General features: G+C 40.5%; 1 protein-coding gene across 3 annotated transcripts in view; it reads right to left on the bottom strand.

Moving 5' to 3' along the window:
- Positions 1–17554, bottom strand: part of LOC122640845 (integrin-linked protein kinase 1-like) — a 129879-nt gene that overhangs the window by 58213 nt on the left and 54112 nt on the right. For all 3 annotated transcript variants that reach the window (XM_043834103.1, XM_043834104.1, XM_043834102.1), the window contains exons 4-6: positions 15731–15816; positions 15499–15619; positions 3038–3117 (exon numbers count right to left, since the gene is read on the bottom strand). In XM_043834103.1, the coding sequence (XP_043690038.1) occupies positions 3038–3117; positions 15499–15619; positions 15731–15816 (287 nt within the window). The remainder of the gene's footprint in view (positions 1–3037; positions 3118–15498; positions 15620–15730; positions 15817–17554) is intronic.

The following is a 17554-nucleotide window of genomic DNA, read 5'->3' as shown; positions in this document are numbered from 1 at the left end:
ACATGCAACCCCCGCCAGGCTTCAAAATACCTTCAGCTGAAGGGAAGGTGTGTCTCTTCAAGAAGGCACTTTATGGACTCAAACAGTCACCAAAGGCATGGTTTGAGCACTTCCGACAGGCTATTCTGAAGAATGGATTTTCCTAGAGTCAAGCTCACCACACTCTCATTACCAAGCGGGGCAAAGATACCATCACAGCCCTCATTGTCTATGTTGATGATATTATAGTCACTGAGGATGACATGGCTGACATAGATAAACTGAAAATCTAATTGGCTAAACAGTTTGAAATCAAAGATCTGGGTCCCTTGAAGTATTTCTTAGGCATTGAAGTATCAAGGACCAAAAGAGGAATCAACATATGTCAACGAAAGTTTGTGCTTGATTTGCTGACAGAGACAGGGATGTTAGGCTGCAAACCAGCAAGTTCTCCTATTGAGCAGAATCACAAACTAGGAGAAGATTGTGGTCCTCTTGTTGATGAGGGAAAGTACCAGAGGCTAGTTAGGAAGTTTATTTACCTTTCTATGACACGCCCAGATATTTCCTATGCAGTGGGAGTAGTGAGCCAATTTATGCATGCCCCCAAGAGTGGCCATTTAGATGTTGTGTATCGTATTCTTAGATATTTGAAGTCGTGCAACTGTTGTATGCCAGGCACAACCACCTGAGAGTGGAAAGTTTTACTGATGCTGATTGGGCTGGATGCATCACAGACAGGAGGTCTACCTCCGGTTATTGTACCTTTGTGGGAGGTAACTTGGTTACATGGAGAAGCAAAAAACAGCCGGCTGTAGCTAGATTCAGTACCAAGGCAGAATTTAGATCTATGGCTCATGGAGAGTGTGAACTCAGATGGTTGAAAGGACTAGTTTAGGAACTGGGGTTTGACACTGAAGGCCCTATGAGACTCTACTGTGACAACAAGGATGCAATCAGTATTGCCCACAATCCAGTATAACATGACAGAACCAAGCACATTGAAGTTGGTCGACACTTCATCAAGCAGAAGATAGACTATAATTGCATTTGTACTCCTTTTGTAAAGACTGGTGATCAACTGGCAGACATCTTCACCAAGGAACTTGCCTCTCTTCAGTTTGGTACTCTCCTATGCAAGCTGGGAATGCATGACATTTATTCTCCAGCTTGAGGGGGAGTGTTAGAGTTATTAGAATTTATGTCCTAGGGGTACTTTAGGAACTGGACCTTATCTAGTTCCCTTATTATGTAATTTCTTCCATTTACCTTTTACCTCCCTAGGGAGGTTGGATGTAATATGTTAAGAGTTGTTATTTGAGTAATATAGGTTTGGAGAGAATAATCTCCAACACATTATTGACAAAAGAAATAGTTTCTCTTCCTTCTCCTTGTCTCCTTCCTCTCTTCTCTTCCTCTTCCTCCAACTTCTTCTCCTCTTCTTACCCACTTTCTTAACCTAAAATCTAACTCAGCCCAGCCTGGCCTGGGCCCAGCTAAGGGGACTTAGGGTTGAGCTGGGGTTTTAAAAAGTCCAGCCCAACTCAACCCAATTGCAGCCCTAGGTTAGTCCATGTGATAGAGGACCATGCAAGCATCTCATTGGTACAATTTCAGCTTATAATGAGTACAGGAAGAAGCTAAAAGTACAAAAGAAGTCATTTTGTATTTTATATTCATGTTCATTTGATGGCATTTTGGCAATTTTACTAAAGCTTTAAAACAAAGTTTGAGAAACTTTCCTTGCTTACTTTGAACTAAAATTTTGCCATTGAGATGTACAAGGGGTCCTCTATCACATGGACTAACCCATGTACTGCCAAGTGGAAACATTATACTTCACTAGGCATAGTAGCGCCTAGAAAGACCCAATATATATATAGGGGTCCCACTATAATACAATTGCAGAGTGTGGCACTATCATAAGAGAGGGGATGGAAGGAGTGCCCTTTATTTGTGCAAGGTGAAGGTAAGAAGACTCGATTCAAGGTGTCTAGGTTCCTAGCACCAACCTTCCATGGAACCGATACCAGCTGAGCAAACTAACTTCTTCATCGCTAAAACATGTTGCAAAGTAAAAGCTTTACAAATGACCCAATTCCAATTCATCTCCTTTCTGAATTCTCTGTTTTGAATTTTCCATATACGCCTCTTCTGCAAATCAAATGACATTTATAGTGAAAGTTTTAGTGCTTTTGTCTATAATTTACTCCCTTCTCTCCAGTCGGCATCACTGCATTATACAAAAATATTGTTCGTCTTTCTCAATTTAGGGTAATAATGACCAAAAAATAGCAGAAGGAAGCGGACATGGCATAGCCATGAGAGAAATAGCTTTGGCCCATATCTTCGCCTTCCATCTTAAACAAATAGCTTTGTCCAATGAATGGTATCAAGTCTATAGCCAGATGTTTTAAATGGTAAAACTAGTTACTGCAATAATTAAAAACCTTCTTTGATGTCAGCTCCAAACGAGCAAACTTCACATGCTCCCTCATGGCTCCCTTTGTGATTCCCCAAGGAACAGGCTTAGTGTTGTCTCCTGGGGTCTAGATATTTCTCTTTTCTAGTCTCACCGCTCGGTTCCTTAGGGCTTGTGGTTTGTATAGCTCCCACACCCCTTCTCCTGTGTATCCTCCCCCCTCCCCTTTTTTTCTTTCCCTCCTCTTCGGGGATTTTGGTAATGGAATTTTTTTATTTACCCAAAAAAAAATCCAGTTACATTTCTCTACCATATTCTGTTGCTTAATTTGTCATCATATTTAAGAACATTTTCAAATTTACAGAAAGCCATTCCCAGTTTAGACATATTCTCCACTTTCAAAAAAATTAAAAATATTTGTTAAAAATTAAATTTATTTAATATATGTTTAATCCAGAGTATAACAAAGCCATCCGGTCCCTCAATAGCTGGTTCTGCCTTCTTCCCTCATCATTTTGGTTTCTATTGCCACAATAAGAATGCATGAACAATCTAAAATCATGCTTCACTTATTAATTGTTCACAATGGCAAAAATAGAAGAGATAGAAATTAAGCACATAAAGCAGGTAATGAACCTTGAAATATCAAGAGCAAATTTTATTGCTATTATTGGCTTTAATGCCCCTTTTCTTTTCAAGAATGCACAAAGATCCCCCTGCACCAGCATAGGCAAAGTAATTTCAAATTAAAATAAAGCTAATATTTAGCTTATCAAATAAAACAAAATAGAATCAAAGAACATAGTTGTCAAGGCGGCAAGGCGACCAAAGGCAGTGGATGGGTGCCTAAGCGCTTAGGTGACAAGGAGCCCGCCTAGGTATTGCCTAGGCGACCAAGGCATCCAAGTGTTATTTTTTAGTTCCCCTCTTTTCTAACATTATTTACTATGTTACAATATATACCTTAAATCATCAAAACTAAACATTAAGCCACATTATTTAGTATATTACAATATATACCTTATATCATCAAAAATAAACATAAAGCCACATCAAGTCATCAAAAATTAACACTATGTCACATTAAATCATCAAAAATCAATATTAAGCCACATCAATTCATCACAAATCAACATAAAACTAGAAAACATTAGAACTGAAGAAGCAAGCTATTGGAAGTATGAATCAATCAAAACATACAGTAGGTTTATACTGTTGTTGGAATTGGTCATTGTCATGGTATACCTAGTCTCACATTTGATTTATACTGTTCTTGGAAAATATGATCTTATCAATAAATAATTAAACTGCTCTCGATTTAAAGAAATGTTCTTGTTCTCTAAGAAGTTCGACTAGTCAAATGGTTTTATTTTTTCATGAGTAACTACCACTTCACAGTGACATTATCTCCTTTATTTCCATATTTTGCTGGCTATTTATTTCTTACACTGTACGTCGTATATCTCAATTTATCAAATATTCCTTGTGGTGGAGATTAGAGATATCATGCTATACTTACACTTGCACGAATTCTACTATTGTTCACAATAGTTATTTATCTACTTACGCTTTGCCCTGCTAGATCCTAGTGCACATATTATGGTGCGTTCCACTATCTGTATGTTTGAACTGAAGGCATATATATTGACTAATCTACTGCTTAGTCACCTGCTTAATCAACTTGCTTATTTGTGTGTTTGAACTGCAAGCATTTATATCACACTGTGTGATCTTTTCTTTTGGTTTGGGAGGCTACGGGATATATATCAAATGTTTATGCTTTCTAACATTATTTTGTGTAGTTATATACATTGTTGTATCATCTCGATATCTTGATTCGTTAGTATTTGCACCTTTTCCCGGTTGAGTAAGTGTCTTCTAATGCATTAAGTACCCTTCTGGATATTCTTATCTATTATAATCTTATTTTCCAATAGTGGTGCGTCAGGTAGGCAGCCGGCACTTTTATGCATTCAGCCAATCACCGTTTCGCATGAATCCTATTGGTTTCTGACTTCTTGCTCTTTTCTTGTTATCATGTCTTCTCGTCCTTACCTGGCTAGGTCATCCCTCATAAGCGAGGCGCCGCATCGACGCCCTGATGCGGTGATAAGTAGGCAAGGGCAAGTGAGGAAATTTGCCAGCCCAGAAGCGTAGGATTAGATTGGCTACCTGGAACATTGGATCCTTAACGGGTAAGAGCATGGAGTTGATAGATGTCATGAGCAGATGAAGGATAATAATTTAATATTGCTTGTATCCAAAAGACTAGATGGAAGCGTAACAAAGCTAACATGTTGGACGACTTCAAACTTTGGTATTCGGGAGACTAAAGTAATAGAAACGGAGTGAGGATAATGGTGGATAATGATATAAAGAAAGATGTAGTGGAGGTCAAAAGATTGAGCGATAGGATATATCCATCAAGCTAGTGTTGGTGAATGACATTGTCAATGTCGTTTGCGCTTACGCATCCCAGATAGGATTGGATGAAAGTAGTAAGTGCCAATTTTAGGACCACTTGGATGAGTTAATGCAAGGTTTTGGTCAAGATGAATCAATGATCACTGCAAGTGACCTGAACGGCCATGTTGGGAGCGATTGTAGAGGCTATGATGGTGTCCCTGGAAGGTTCGGAGTTTGGAGAGAGGAATGAAGAGGGGGCCTCAACCCTAGACTTGCGGTAGCTTGTGATCTATCCATTGTGAACACTTTCTTTGAAAAAAGTAAGGAACACTTAGTTACCTACAAAAGTGGGATTTATACCAGTCAAATAGATTTCTTCCTAACCAGAAGGGCAGACAAAATGTTGTGTAAGAATTGTAAGGTAATTCCTGGGGAGAGTCTAACCACCCAACATAGACTGATGATCCTAGATATGTATCTCAGTGCACAGAAGCGTAAGAGGAGGGAACCTATAGACCCTAAGATAAGATGGTGGAGACTAAAAGGGGAGTCCCTAGGCACATTTACTGAAAATATGGTCCAACAAGGAAAGTGGGACTTTGAGGGACACACCAATGTGACATGGAACAAGATGATGACTTGTCTTAAGAGGGTGGCTAAAAATGTGCTAGGAGAAGCAAAGGATAGGCGTCAGACCCCTAGGGAGACTTGGTGGTGGGATGAGGAGGTACAAGCAGCCATCAAGACCAAGAAATAGAGGTTTAAGACATGGCAACAGACTCCAGAAACAGAAAATAGCTAAAATGAGGATGGCTAGGGCAAGGAAATATGAGGAACTCTAAGTCTTAACACAAAGGAAGGGGAAAAAGTTATTGATAAAATAGCTAAAATGAGAGAAAGGAAGAGTAGAGATTTTGTCCAGGTGAGATGTATAAAAGGGAAGATGGAAGAGTTTTAGTAAGAGGAGATGGGATGAGCACATTTGCAAACTTCTAAATGGACATGGTTCAAATATGACCGAACCGGTTAACAACATTAATCATCAAGACACCACACATCATAGATATGTACGAGGGTATGGTGACTAGTGAAAGAAGCCCAATTTGGAAATAAACCTATATCAATATAGAGGTAATTAAAGATATGTATGAGGGTGTGGTGACTAGTGTGAGATCAATGGGGGGGCTAGGGCAAGGAATTCCCAATAACAGTTAGGTTACATCAAGGATCAACCCTAAGCCCTTATTTGTTTGCGCTTATCATGGATGAATTAACCAAGAACACCCAAGACCAGGTACCGTGGTGTATGCTATTCACTGATGATATCGTTTTGGTGGATGAGACAAAAGCAGGGATTAACGCTAAGTTAAAGTTGTGGAGATCGACCTTGGAAACAAGAAGCTTTAAGATTAGTAATCAAAGACTGAGTATATGATGTGAAACTTTAGTCACACTATGATGGATGATGACATGGTGAAAATTGAGGAGCGAGAGATACCGCCAAGTGACTATTTCAGGTATTTGGAGTCTATCATACACAAAGAAGGTTACATAGATGATGATGTTTCACAAAGAATTAAAGTAGGATGGATGAAGCGGAGAGGTGCGTCTGGAGTTCTGTGTGACCGACACATTCCTTTAAAGCTTAAAGGAAAGTTCTACAGGACTCTTGTCCGACGGCTATGGGCGGCTATGATGTATGGGGCGGAATGTTGGGCAGTTAAGAAGTACCATATAGCAAAGTTGTGTGTTGCAAAGATGAGGATGTTAAGATGGATGTGCGGCAAAACTAGGAAGGATAAAGTGTTAAACGAACATATTAGAGCGGATGTGGGAGTCGGCCCAATCAGCGACAAGCTCCGAGAATGTTGCCTGAGGTGGTTTGGCCATGTACAGCGGACTGAACGGAGGCTAGAGGATGCCCTAGTAAGGAGAAGTGATCTGATGCCGATTGAGGAAGCTAAAAGAGCTAGGGGCAGGCCTAAAATGACCATAGGTGAGGTTGTGGAGAATGACATGCATAATCTAGGTCTTATACCGAGTATGACCTCAGATAGAGCCTATTGGAGAGCAAGGATCCACGTTATCAACACCATGTAGCTGAGATTTTTCTAAATTCCTGGGCTATCCTCTTTCCTTTTACTTTCATCTTTCATTTTCCATTACTTACCTTTCTTATCCAATTTCTGTTAAGTTTCTCTTACTTTCCTTTTCCTTTATGAGGACCTCAATTTTCCCTACTTTGTTTTTTAAAGGATTCATGTAGCCGACCCCATTTAGCTGGGATAAGGTTGTGTTGTTGTTGTTGTACTTTTCGTATTAGGTAGAGCATAAAACCAGCTTCCCAACAAATTCAAGATTGCGTGAATCTGATTCTTATCGAAGGAGTTATTTTGGTCAAACATTATTTGGTGTGTGTGTGTGTACTGTCAAAATCGCTCCAAATGAAAATAATCTTTTATATCAAAACAGATGAATATTTTACCGCACTTTTGATTTTTAACAATGTTTTACATATTAAGATTAATGGAATTTTTAGATTTGAGAAAAAACCCAGAATTAGAAAGTTGAAAATTTCACCTACCGCTAAAAACCTAGTTTTGTGGATGCAAGAATTCTTGGGTCAATGTTGAACTCGATGGAGAACCATATTGTGGATTTGGTTACTCACATCGACACTGCCTCAAGATTTATTAGATTATTTAGGAGTACTTTATTCTGGTCAAAATAATCTATCAAAAATTTATGAATTATCACAGGAGTTCTATCAGACTGAAAGAAAGGGGCGTTCCATCACCCAGTGTTTTGCTGATTTTAAGCGAATGTATGAAGAATTGAATGCCCTTCTTCCTATTTCTTCAGATGTGAAACAAATGCAAGTTCAAAGAGAACAATTGGTTGTTATGGGATTTTAGGGAGGACTCGGACAGGAGTATGAGTCTGTTAGATCATAAATTCTTGGTGGTGAGAATATTGCCTCTCTAACAGATACGTTTGCCGTGTTCTTCGTGTATCTTGTGATTCCACACCAGCAGTTGACAGTTCGGCTCTAGTTTCATAAACTGGGGCTGGTAGTGGTGGCCGTGAAGATGGTGATTGCCATGGGGAAAGTCGTGGACGTGGGACTAGTCGTGGAGATGGTCGTGGTACAGGAAGAGGTCCAACTTAGCAAGGTAACAGCCAAAGTTATGGGCAGTTTAATGCCTCTTCTGATGGATCGGATGCTGTCCAGACTTGTCATCATTGTGGTCAACCTGGCCACATTCAGAGATTTTGTAGCTTCATGGGAAGCCTGGACAGCAGCAGTTTGCAAATTCCGCTGCAAGTAGTGATTCAGCCCCTGAGTCTCAACCTTCTGAGGATAAGGTGATTGTTATGCCAGACGAAGAGTATGCATGGTACAACCAGTTCCAGATTTCACAGCCTACTTCTACATCTACTTTGGTTAAGACAGATAATACCACTGCATGCCTTTCCGCTGCTTCCTGTCCCTGGATCATTGATTCAGGGGCATCAGATCACATGTCAGGAATGTTAGGTATCTTTTCTTCTTTATCTCCATCATCAGCCTGTGTTACCTTAGCTGATGGGTATTTAGCAAAGGTTAAGGGCACCGGTACTATTCATCCTAATTCTTCATTGTCCCTGTCCTCAGTTCTCTACCTTCCGAATTTTCCATTTAATCTTATGTTTGTAAGTAAATTAACTAATATTTTTAATTGTTCAGTGACATTCTATCCCAATTCTTGTGTTTTTCAAGATCTTGCTATGAAGAAGACGATTGGTAGAGGACGTGAGTCAGGGGGGTTGTATCTACTTGACGGCTCTCAATCTGTTGCTTGCTCCAATGTTGCTTCTCACCATCAGATTCATTGTTGGATTGGTCAACCTTCCTTGGAAATTCTTAAGAAATTAGATTCACGTTTTAATTCTCTTTCTTGTCTTGAATGTGAGTCCTGTCAGTTTGAGAAACTCCACCGTGTGAGTTACCCCCTAGAGTCAATAAGCATTCTATTTCTCCTTTTTCTTTGGTTCACTCTGATGTTTGGGGTTTGTGTCCTGTAGTATAAAACTTGGGTTTTAAATACTTTGTTACTTTTGTTGATGACCATTCAAGGATTACTTGGTTATATTTAATGAAAAGTCGGTCTGAATTATTTATTATATTGTGTGCTTTTGTTTCTAAATTTCGAACACAGTTTGGTGTGAATGTGAAAGTCTTACGTAATTTGGAAGAGTACTTTTCTACTCCTTTTTCTGCATTTAAGGTTCAGGCGTTCAGCATGGTATGGTCTACTAGTCTTCCTGTTCTGACACACCATAACAAAATGGTGCGACAGAAAGAAAAAATCGACATCTAATGGAGGTTACTTGTTCCATGTTGTTTGATGTAAATAATAAGGAACTAGAAGAAGAGAAGAGAAAGAAGGAAGAAGAAGCCGATGGACTATAATCCTTTGGGGAGAACAATCGAATCTTCACCAATATGTATTAATAATAGGACAAAAAAGAGAAAACCCCAAAATACCCCTACTAAACCTATCTCGGTATTAGTGCCATGGAGGTTACTTGTTCCATGTTGTTTGATGTAAATAATAAGGAACTAGAAGAAGAGAAGAGAAAGAAGAAGGAAGAAGAAGCCGATGGACTGTAATCCTTTGGGGAGAACAATCGAATGAATTGTTCTCCCCTCTTCACCAATATGTATTAATAATAGGGCAAAGCTAATACAAAGAAGAGAAAACCCCAAAATACCCCTACTAAACCTATCTCGGTATTAGCACTAGGCGCTAATACCGAGACCCATATTCTCGATCTCTAATACTCCCCCTCAAGCTGAGCATATATGTTAATCATGCCCAGCTTGTTACAAATATAATAAATTCTCACACTCCCCAAAGACTTGGTAAAAACATTGACAAGTTGCTCTCCTGTACGAACATGTTGTGGGGCAATAAGACCTTCTTGTAGTTTTTCTCGTACAAAATGACAATCAACCTCTATGTGTTTTATTCTTTCATGGAACACAGAGTTGAAAGCAATGTGGATAGCAGCTTGATAATCACCCCACAGTTGTACAAGTGTCCTGTCCAAAAACTTCAACTCAGCCAACAACTCCTTCATCCACATCAACTCACAAGTAACCTGGGCCATAGCCCAATACTCCGATTCTGTACTAGATCTGGCTACCACTAGCTATTTCTTACTCTTCCAAGACACCAAATTTCCTCCCACAAAGACATAATACCCATGGATCATCTCTTATCCAAAGGAGAACCGGCCCAATCTGCATCACAAAATCCCTAAACACGCCCATGACCATGGTTAGTATAGAGTAGACCACAGCCTGGGGCCTTCTTGAGGTATCTCAAAATCCGAATCACAGTATCCCAATGCGAAGTCCTGGGAGAGGACAGAAACTAACTCACCACACTGACCGGAAAGGCAATGTCCGGTCGAGATATAGTCAGATAGTTCAATTTACCAACAAGTCTTCGATTTTTTCCAGATCATCAAGAGCATCACCACTGTCACCTGTTAACTTCATTCGGATCCATTAGAGTATCTAAAGGTTTAGACCCAAGCATACCTGTTTCTGTAAGTAGGTCAAGAACATATTTTATCTGGGAAAGAGAAATACCTTTGCTAGACTGAGTAACCTCAACTCCAAGGAAATACTTCAACCTACCAAGATCCTTCGTCTGAAACTTATGTTGCAAGTGTATTTTCAGCTGCTTAATACCTTCAGCATCATCACCAGTGATGACTATATCATCAATATATACCACCAAAAATATCCTGCCAGCCTTGCTATATCAGTAGAACACCGAATGATCACTAACACACCAAGTTAGCCCAAACTCCAAAACCACATCAGAAAACTTCCTAAACCATGCTCTAGGAAATTGCTTCAGAACATACAATGATTTCTTGAGTTTGGAAACCAAACTAGACTCTCCTTGAGCAACAAACCCCGGAGGTTACTCCATATAAACCTCTTCATGGAGATCACCATGAAGAAATGCATTATTCACATCCAACTGAAAAAGAGGCCAGTGATGTGAAGCCGCAAGAGAAATCAAGAGACGAACAAAGGTAAGCTTGGCAACTGGTGAAAATGTATCCAGATAGTCAACCCCATAAACTTGGGTATAACCCTTTGCAAGCAACCGTGCCTTCAAATGAGCCAAGGAGCTATCCGGACTCACCTTCACAACATACACCCACCGACAACCAACGGACTTTGCGCCCGCAGGTAAAAGCACCAAATCCCAAGTGTGATTTTCAGCCAAAGCCGACAATTCCTCCTCCATAGCTGTCCTCCAACCAAAATGGGATAATGCCTTTGAAACAGACTTAGGAGTAGGATAAGACTCAATAATAAAGAGACAAAAAGAGAAGTTAGCAGACAAACTAGCATAAGACACAAAATTAGACAAAGGATGTTGAGTACAGCTACGAACACCCTTACGATGGGCAATGGGAATATTCAGAACTAAAATAGGAATACTTAACTAAGGGGTAAGATTGATAGACAAAGTAGGTCCCTGAGGATCAGTAGAGGCCGGGGGTGGTGCATCAACACGAGGAAGACGAACAAACGTGAACCAAACCGGAGGACGTGCTGGCCGAATAGGTGGAGATGGAGGTGGAGGTGGAGGTGGGGGAGGTGGTGATGAAACTGTAGCTGGTGGAACCTGTGAAACAGAGCGCTACACCACATACAAAGGTATCCCATTGTCCAACTCAGAGGGAACAAAAGAATCATCACTATAGGAGGTGGACTCAAAAATGGAAACATCAGCAGTGACAAAATATTTTTGAAGAATAGGAGAATAACACCGATAACCTTTTTGAGTCCGTGAATATCCCAAGAAAATACACTTAATGGCTTTGGGATCTAACTTGCACAGCCATGGACGACGATCATGAATAAAGTAAACATAGCCAAAAACATGAGGTGGTAAAACAAAAAGCGGTTTAGTCAGAAATAAAAGAGAATAAGGAATCCAACTTGTAACACAGAAGATGGCATACGATTTATAAGAAAACAGGCGGTCAAAACAGCATCAGCTCAAAATATTTTAGGTACTTTCATTTGAAAAAGGATGGAGCAAGTCACCTCCATAAGATGTCGATTCTTCCGTTCAGCCACACTATTTTGTTGGGGTGTAGCTGGACAGGAAGATTGATGCAACATATCACGGTCAGCCATAAAGGAATTAAAAGGGCTGAAAAATACTCTAGTGCATTATCACTACGTAAAACATGAATATTGGTATTGAACTGAGTCTGAATTTCATTAACAAAGGTACGATGCTTCATTAAATAAATCCATGTGACTCTAGAATAGTCATCAACAAAGGTAACAAAATATTTAAATCCTAACTTAGAAGTTACAGGACAAGGTCCCCTTACATCAGAATGCACTAAAGAAAAAGGGTTCACAAACCATTTATTGACTCTAGGGGAATAACTCATACGGTGGAGCTTTCCAAACTGACATGACTCACACTCTAAACTAGAAAGAGAACGAAAACGAGGATCTAACTTCTGTAAGCTCTACAACAATTGATGATCTAACCGACAATGAACTTGGTGTGGAGACAGAACACTGGAGCAAGCAACGGAAGGAGAGTCGTCAAGAAGGTACAACCCCCTTTCTCACGTCCTCTACCAAGCATCTTCTTCGTCGTAAGATCCTGAAAAACATAAGAATCAGGGAAGAATGCCATGGAACAAATATAGGATTTACTAATTTTACTGACAGAAAGTAAGTTACAAGGTAAGTCAGGTAAATAAAGAACAGAAGACAGGAACAAAGAATTAGTGGGACAAATAGTGCCCATGCCAGTGACTTTGGCAAAGGAACCATCAGCCAAGGTAACACTAGATTCGGTAGACTGAAAGGAACAAAAATTACCTAACACACTAAACATATGATCAAACGCACCCAAATCAATGAACCAGGGGCGGGAAGATGAGAAACACGCAGTAGAATTACCTGCCTGGGAAAGAGTAGCAGTGGAGGATGTAGAAGACTGAGAGATCTGAAATTAAGTGACCCGAGCATAATCCTCATCTGACAACCTCATCACCTTACCCTTAGAAGGTGGAACAGAAGACTCAATATTTGTCCTCCAATCCTCTACATCTATTGGTCTAGTATTTTTGGGCTGCCACAATCCACCATCAAGGACCTGGAATCTCTTATGTGTGCCCTTCTTTGGAAAGGGTCTGAAGCTTTTAGATAACTTCGCCAATTCAGTTCGACTTTTGTTTGCCCTCCCAAAGACGAGGGGTTTTTGGTCGAAGAAGAATTAAAGAGGTCAATTTTGTTGGCATGCTCAAATTGATATGGAAGCTTGTGAATAAAAAAAAAGTATTTGGGTTGACTCGATAAACGTTGACCTGCTCCATAATGACCATTGGACCATTGCTCTTTGCTCTGATGCTTCTTGGGTTTGGAAGAAGATCCTCAAAATTTCTGGCCTTTTGCTCTTGGGATTGATATCTTTCAGATTGAGGATGGTGTCTCCACTAGTATCCATAGTTATCAAGGCGTCGCCATGGCGTCCAGACTCCTTGATCGCCACGGCGGGCGCCTTGCCGCCATGTCGGTGTCGCCTTGTTTTTTTACCCTCTAAAACGCCATGGTCGCCTTCCCGCTTTGATAACTATGCACGTATCTGGCTTGATCATTGGCACCCCTTGGTTGTGCTCCTTCCCTAGTTAGTGCCATAGTCATCATTGATGGTTAAGACCCTCTCCCTAGTTGGCCGACATTTGGAGTTCATCGCCATCCATTCCAAGAAGACCTTTAGGTTCAGGCGATATAGTTGCTTGGCCTCAGGCTTATTCAGTTCTAAGTTAGCAAAGGACCTCATCAGATTTCATGCCCCTATCTCTCCTTGGCGCAAGTTGGTTTGGTTCAAGGGCCACATCCCTCGCCCTCCCTAATTGCCTCCTAACACAGACTTTCCTCATCCACCAGCAGATTTTTGTAACTCCAGCCAGCTGTCTCTATTGGAATGTTTCCCAAGATGTCAACCACCTATGTTTCGCTTGTCCCTTCTCCTCCACGATTTGGTCTGGGCTTCTTGCAAAGCGTTGGCAAAGGAGAAGAATAACTATACCCTTTCAACTGGAATGGATTTGGGTAGATATGACATTTGGCGGCAAGTCTGTCTATGCTGTGGTGGGAAAGCTTGTTTTTGGAGCGGCCATCTCTCATATTTGGATGGAACTCAAAATCAGGAAATGGTCCACTAATTCAAAAATCTTCCTTCAGATCTGGGACTCCATAGTTTTTTATGTCAAAATTAAAGTTGCAAGGATCTCTTCTAGTTGTACTAGCTCCCCAAAGAACAGGCTTATTGTTGTCTCTCCTGGGGTCTCCCTCCTTCCCTGCTCCATCCCACACACCCCACCCCCCCCCCCCCCTTCTTAAGGGGTGAGCTTTGCAATTTATTTCTGTTATGTTTCTCCTCCCTCTAATTTGGGGAGTTCCATGATTTTTCTCTTCCTTTTGGTAATGAATTGTTTATTCACCCAAAGAAAAATCTTATGCTGGATTTTATATGCTGCAAAAAACTTTCACAATAGAACCTACCTTTTCCCTACCATCTCAATCTTGCTCACTTCTAACTCAATCAACAACATCTCTCTCTCTCTCTCCCCCCCCCCCCATGCTTAAGGGGTGAGCTTTGCTTTTAATTTCTGTCTTGTTTCTCCCCGCTCTAACCCCCTGATTTTTCTCCTCCTTTTGGTAATGAATTTTTTGTTCACCCAAAAAAAATCTTATGCAGGATTTTATATAATGCAGAAAACTTTAACAATAGAACCTATCTTTTCCCTACCATCTCTCTCTCTCCACAACAATTATTTGTGGAAAAGTCCTCAGGCTTCACCAACCTACATTACTTGGCTCCCCTATGACCATAAACACTATCACCTATTTGTCATATTTGTCAACATGTAATTTCAAAATCACCTCACCTGAGTAAATTATCCTTTACGATTCTGTCTAGTTGCATGCAAAGGAAAATATAGGGAAGTGAAAATAATTTAAAAATGAAAAAAGAAACTTCTGTAATCATGATTGTATAACTAACCTCAAATCTTACCAATTATGGCAATTGAATTCTTCAAATGGAATAAACATTTTCCTTTTCAAATCCAAGGAATCTAATTGGAAAATGAAGTAAAATTTAAGGCCAAATGTTCTCTGTGCCGGGGGCGCAGGCTGCACCCAGACACATGGGGGTGGGCGAAATAACCACCCTGCCCCCCTAAATGGCAGGCCCATGTGTCTGGGTGCAGGCTGCGCTGCAGCACAGAGAACATCAGCCCAAAATTTAATTACTAAATTTAAGAAGTTTTTAGGTTAGCAATGTAATCATCGTCCGTAATTGTTACAGAAATTATTTATGTGTGCTTTATTTTTATTTCCCTTACCTTCCTTGCAAAGTGAAGGAGCCTACGGAAATTCTAACCAATTTAATTACACGGGAAACTTAGGAGGTTCATCAACTATCAAATTGCATGAATAAACAAAGTTTTTTAAGAAAAAAAATCAGAGAGAAGAAATAACTGGTAACCACATAATCCAAAGGCATTGAAAGAGGCAATCATACTAGATACAGTTATGTCAGTTTTGTTCGCAGAAGTATTTAAACATCGAGGTAAACCTTGGGCAAATATTCAGTGACAATCATCATTGGGCTACTTTGAGTTACAGCTCCCAAAAACTGGACCACATTTGGATGCCTTGTCTTTTGAAGCAATGCAAGCTCATCCCGAAATGCCCTTCTATAAATCAATCAAACACCAAAAATGTCAAAGAAGAATATCCAGCAAAGAACAGAGCAAAACAACAAAGAAACAAAGAATAAATTTGATTCCAGTATATGACAAACCCACACTTTATCATCATCAGGAAACACATCCTCCCGAAGTGTCTTTACAGCAACTACGGTTCCACGCCATGATGCAATGCAAAAAGTTCCCTGCAATATTTCTCACATGAATGAAATAAGCCATCGAGTAATGAATATAAAGGGTGTACCCAGTGCATGAGGCTCCTGCCACTGCAAGGTCTGGGGAGGGTCATAATGTATGCAGCCTTAACCCCCCACTTCACGGAGAGGCTGTGTCCAGAGACATGAAACCTTAAGTGGACTTGCAACAGAAATAACTAGGTTGAAAAATCCAATCCACATTATTAACTGGAAGGCATAACAATTACCGTTACAACAATTTCCAACTAAAACAAGTTGACATAAATGTGACTACATTCAACATTCAGGAGACCTAATAAAGAGTTAATGAAATTCATTTCCAGTAACTAGTAGACCAAAGAATATCTTCTTTGGCCTTACATTACGATAGGTAACAAATAGATAAACTTTAAAACTATAAATATGTTTGAGATGCTATCAAGTTTGAAATGCAGACACATTCAAATCACTATATATATTCCCTAGATCACAAAGCTGGTCCATAGTACCAAACAGAGTTAGTTTCATGACAAGTACATTAACTATGCCTTAATTGTACCAAAAGAGGACTCATGCTCTCCACGATAAACCCTTTGCGTAGCAGCTCATCTACTTGCCTCTTAAGCTCAGCATGTTCAGTTGGGCTGAGGCGATAAGTGGGCAGATTTGGAAGCACCGATCCAGGCACTAATTAATAGCATGCTGGATGTCTCTCATTGGTGCTAACTCATCCGGCAGATCTTCAGGTACTAAGTCTTCAAAATCAACCAGCAGCTCTTTTATGGGTCTAGAAAATTTCACTTCTTTCACCGGTTCAACCTCCTTGATCACAAGAGCTAGAACCAGTCCCGCTTCCTCACTTGTTGACATGAATTCACGATGGGGAAAGAGAGATATGGGTGAAGAAGCATCACACTCACCACTGCTGCTACATACTCGTCGGAGAAGAAGGTTCCACCATCGAACCTGAGCTCCATCGACAATATCTACTAGAGGAGAGGGAAGCTGAGTCGTTTCTGGAAGAAGAGAAGGAGGTGCTGTCGCCCACATAGCAGCTGCAGCGCAAGACCCCACCATTCAGAATCAGCTTCGCCGGAGAAGATGAAATCGACCAGACAACATTTCAGGTAAGTTTGGTTTCCTCTTAATCTCTGTAGCTCCCAAACCATAAGCATGCTTCACACACCTGCCCATACGATCATAGTGGACTCAAAATATATAACCCAGTAGTGTTATTTCTTTCTTTTCTCTTTGGTGACAAAACCAGTCATCTTCTCAGGCGAAGGTGGCTGCTGACCATGGCTGTGTTATCCACCAGTCTTCTCTGTTTTCTATACAACCTTAAGCATGAGTTACCCTACCCCTATGTCCTATTGTAAACGTATCTACATGCTGTCTTATCTTCATTCACGGTTAGTGTCAGCTGTCTTCTCAGAGGATGATGGATGCAGCCTCGACCACGTTGGTTGCAGTCCCTTAGCACACGATCTCTCCCTCTTGTACCATGGCTCCCTTCCCTAATACCACCTTGCAAGTCGACATCTTCTCATCGATCCTTCCTTCTTATTTTCTTTACCCCACTTATTCTGTTTTTCTTTTCTTTTCTCTTCTTCTTCCCTAATCTTCCTAGGTGGTATTTACCGCACATTTGGGATCAAGTCAAGTATCCTCGAGTTGTCCCCTTGCTCTGATATTTGTAGTTTATTTACAACCTTTGGGCAACTCGACCTGTGAAATCTGGCGACCA

The sequence above is a fragment of the Telopea speciosissima genome, chromosome 9 (assembly GCF_018873765.1).
Source record: "Telopea speciosissima isolate NSW1024214 ecotype Mountain lineage chromosome 9, Tspe_v1, whole genome shotgun sequence".
Classification (NCBI taxonomy): domain Eukaryota; kingdom Viridiplantae; phylum Streptophyta; class Magnoliopsida; order Proteales; family Proteaceae; genus Telopea; species Telopea speciosissima.
Note: the sequence above shows the minus strand (reverse complement) of the source record. Positions and strands in the feature narration are given on the sequence as shown.